At 31.2% G+C, this 2,971-nt stretch overlaps 1 protein-coding gene across 1 annotated transcript; it reads left to right on the top strand.

The window, feature by feature from the left end:
- Positions 1 to 216: 216 nt before the first annotated feature.
- LOC124913038 (probable terpene synthase 2) lies at positions 217 to 2,426 on the top strand. Its single transcript, XM_047453663.1, has 6 exons — positions 217 to 330; positions 436 to 724; positions 811 to 1,210; positions 1,296 to 1,527; positions 1,803 to 2,054; positions 2,133 to 2,426. The coding sequence occupies exons 1-6, from the start codon at positions 217 to 219 to the stop codon at positions 2,424 to 2,426; spliced, it is 1,581 nt and encodes a 526-aa protein (XP_047309619.1).
- The last annotated feature ends 545 nt before the right edge of the window (positions 2,427 to 2,971 follow it).

Genomic DNA, 2,971 nt, shown 5'->3' with positions numbered 1-2,971 from the left:
TTAATTTTGTTAGAGTGAGAATCAGATAAGAAAATGACCAAATAAAGATAATTTATATCAAAAAATTAATTGATAATAAAATAAATTAACTTATTAACAAAAAATAATTAGCTAAAACATATGTTGAAGCCTATATAAGAGCCAACAATGTGAGATAAGTTGAAGAGAACAAGACCAAAGCATTATCCATTGTTTGGCTATAATAATCTGAGAAATATGTCGACCAAGGTTGTGGAAGTGATGACAGGGATTGCTCGTCCAAGAGCCAACTTTCATGCATCTGTTTGGGGAGACTTTTTTCTTAAATATACTTCTACTACTGATTCCAAGGTTCTTACTATACAATTACTGCATCATATATCATTGTTATACATGAAATTCACAAAATTTTGAAACCTTCAATTTTGTATATAACATTTATATTTTATTGTGCAGGACAATGAGCTAAAGAACAAAATTCATAGTGAATTGAAAGAAAAATTGAGGAAAAAATTGATATCCCCACATTCGATCGATACTAGTCTATCGGAAAAGTTAAACTTTATTGATAATATTCAACGTCTCGGTGTGAGTTATCATTTTGAAAATGAGATTGAACAAATAATCCAGCGCATTTATATTGATAAGAAACACATAAGCCTGACCAAGAATGAGGACGTTGATCTTCATAATTGTGCTCTTCTCTTTAGGTTACTCAGACATCAAGGATATAATGTTTCGGCAGGTTAGTCTTTATTTCTTTTATTTTCTCTTAATCTATATATGTATTGGGAATTGTTTGATCCAATACTTGTTTGTTTGATTTAACAGTGGATGTGTTTAAGAAATTCTTGGACATCAACGGCGAATTTAAGACATCCATAAAAAATGACATGAAAGGGATGTTAAGTCTGCACGAGGCCACGCAATTGAGGCTCCCAGGAGAAGACATTTTGGAGAAAGCCTTGAATTTCATTACAAAGATATTTGAGAATATGTTGTTGCAAGATCATCATGATATCATAGATCACAAGAATCCCTACCTTTCTCAACAAGTAACTAATGCTCTTAATCAATCTTTGCATAAGGGTATGATAAGGATAGAAGCAAGAAAATACTTCCCCATCTATGAGAACTACAACACCCACGATAACAAATTGCTAGAATTTGCAAAACTCGATTACAACATATTGCAAAGAATGTATCAAAGAGAACTAGCTGAACTCACTAGGTATGAAGAGCTATATATATATTCTTTAAATATAATCATTTAATATTGAGAATGATATAAAATATATTATGCTCTTGCTTTGCAGGTGGTGGAAGGATTTAGATTTTGTGAACAAATGTCCTTTTGCAAGAGATCGATTGGTGGAAGGCTATTTCTGTACTTTAGCGATTTACTTTGAGCCTCAATATTCATACAGTAGGAAAATGGCTACTAAGATGATCGCATTTTTGTCGGTTTTGGATGATATTTATGATGCTTATGGTACATGGGAAGAACTGGTGATTTTGACTGATGCAATTAATAGGTATACTGAATATGTTCATCTTATTAGATAAAAATAAATAAATTAATTAAAGAACACTATTATGTTTTTATTTATTTCAGGTGGGAGAAAAATGACTTAAATGAACTGCCTGAATATATAAGATATTTTAACGATACACTTCATAATTATTTTGAATTTTTGAAAAATGAATGTGCCCAACGAAAAATTCAGCATGGCGTTCCATATCTCAAACAAATGGTAATCTATACTTTGTTATTAAAGATTGTAAAATATAATTACTAACATTTGTCTTTTTATGTATAATAGATGAAGGTTATGTCGAATATATTTTTGAAAGAGGCGAGTTGGCTTCATACAAGTTATATCCCCACCCTCGAAGAATATATGAATGTGTCCTTGATCTCATCTGGTGCTCGATTTCTATCTATCAATTTATTTATTGGAATGAATCCTACTTTGGCAACTAAAGAGGTTTTTGATTGGGCATTTGAAGATCCTCCAATCTTAAAAGCCATTGCTATCATTATAAGACTCATTGATGACAGTGTGGGATTCAAGGTATTAACTAAGTCAAGTCATATCTATATATTAGCATCAGCTTAAAATTCATGATGTGTTCAATTATTATTATTACAGTTTGAACAAGAAAGAGAGCATGTGGTATCAGCAGTACAATGTTACATGCATCAACATGACGTGTCAGAAGATATAGCGATATCTCAGCTTAAAATGAAAGTAATTGATGCATGGAAAGTGATCAACTCTGAGTTAATTCGACCAACAAAAGTCTCAAGGGCTCTTCTTACCCATGTGGTTGGTATTGCCCGATTTATGGAAGTATTGTATAAAGAAGGAGATGGATACACACATCCTCAATCCAAGGGAAAAGAGATTCTTTCCTATGTGCTTGTTAATCCGGTCGATGTGTAACATTTCGATGTAAATCTCTCCAAAAAAACTTGTTATGCATGTTATCTTTATTATTGTCATGTTCTATAAGCTTTCTTTTAAAATCTTCATTTAATTTCTATGAATTGCTTGTCGAACTTTTTGTTAACAAAAAAATTGTTACATGGAGTCGAATCGTCTATTTCAAATATTGTGAAATATCTCTCAAAAATGGAATTAATTTAGGGATGAAGACGTTGTCGTTAGTGCGAGTCTATTAGATAACTCCGGTAAGTTTTCTATCTTTCTTTTGTGATAACTTTAGAGGATATTTTTGTTCCTTGAGGAAATAGTTTGGGTGTGGGATAGACACACTCTAGAGTTTGATCTATAGACTCATTAAGAAGATGTAAAAAACATTCATTAGAAACTTTATCCAATTCTTTTGTATTGGAATTTTGATTTTTTTGAATAGTTAGAAATTAATAACCTTATCATTTTGTAAGAACAAATTCTCTGGAAGATTGAAAATGACTCGTGAAAATGATCTTATTTTCCTATCATCAACATTTAGGTTTTTTTAGAAT

Source organism: Impatiens glandulifera, chromosome 8, assembly GCF_907164915.1.
Source record: "Impatiens glandulifera chromosome 8, dImpGla2.1, whole genome shotgun sequence".
Lineage (NCBI taxonomy): Eukaryota > Viridiplantae > Streptophyta > Magnoliopsida > Ericales > Balsaminaceae > Impatiens > Impatiens glandulifera.
This window is presented reverse-complemented; position numbering and strand designations above follow the sequence as displayed.

Bases quoted from the DNA above. Each gene is read 5' to 3' on its own strand.
- LOC124913038 (XM_047453663.1), top strand. From the start codon at position 217: ATGTCGACCAAGGTTGTGGAAGTGATGACAGGGATTGCTCGTCCAAGA. The intron at 725-810 runs GTTAGTCTTTAT...TTGATTTAACAG, and splicing joins AGGATATAATGTTTCGGCAG to TGGATGTGTTTAAGAAATTC. The intron at 1,211-1,295 runs GTATGAAGAGCT...CTTGCTTTGCAG, and splicing joins GAACTAGCTGAACTCACTAG to GTGGTGGAAGGATTTAGATT.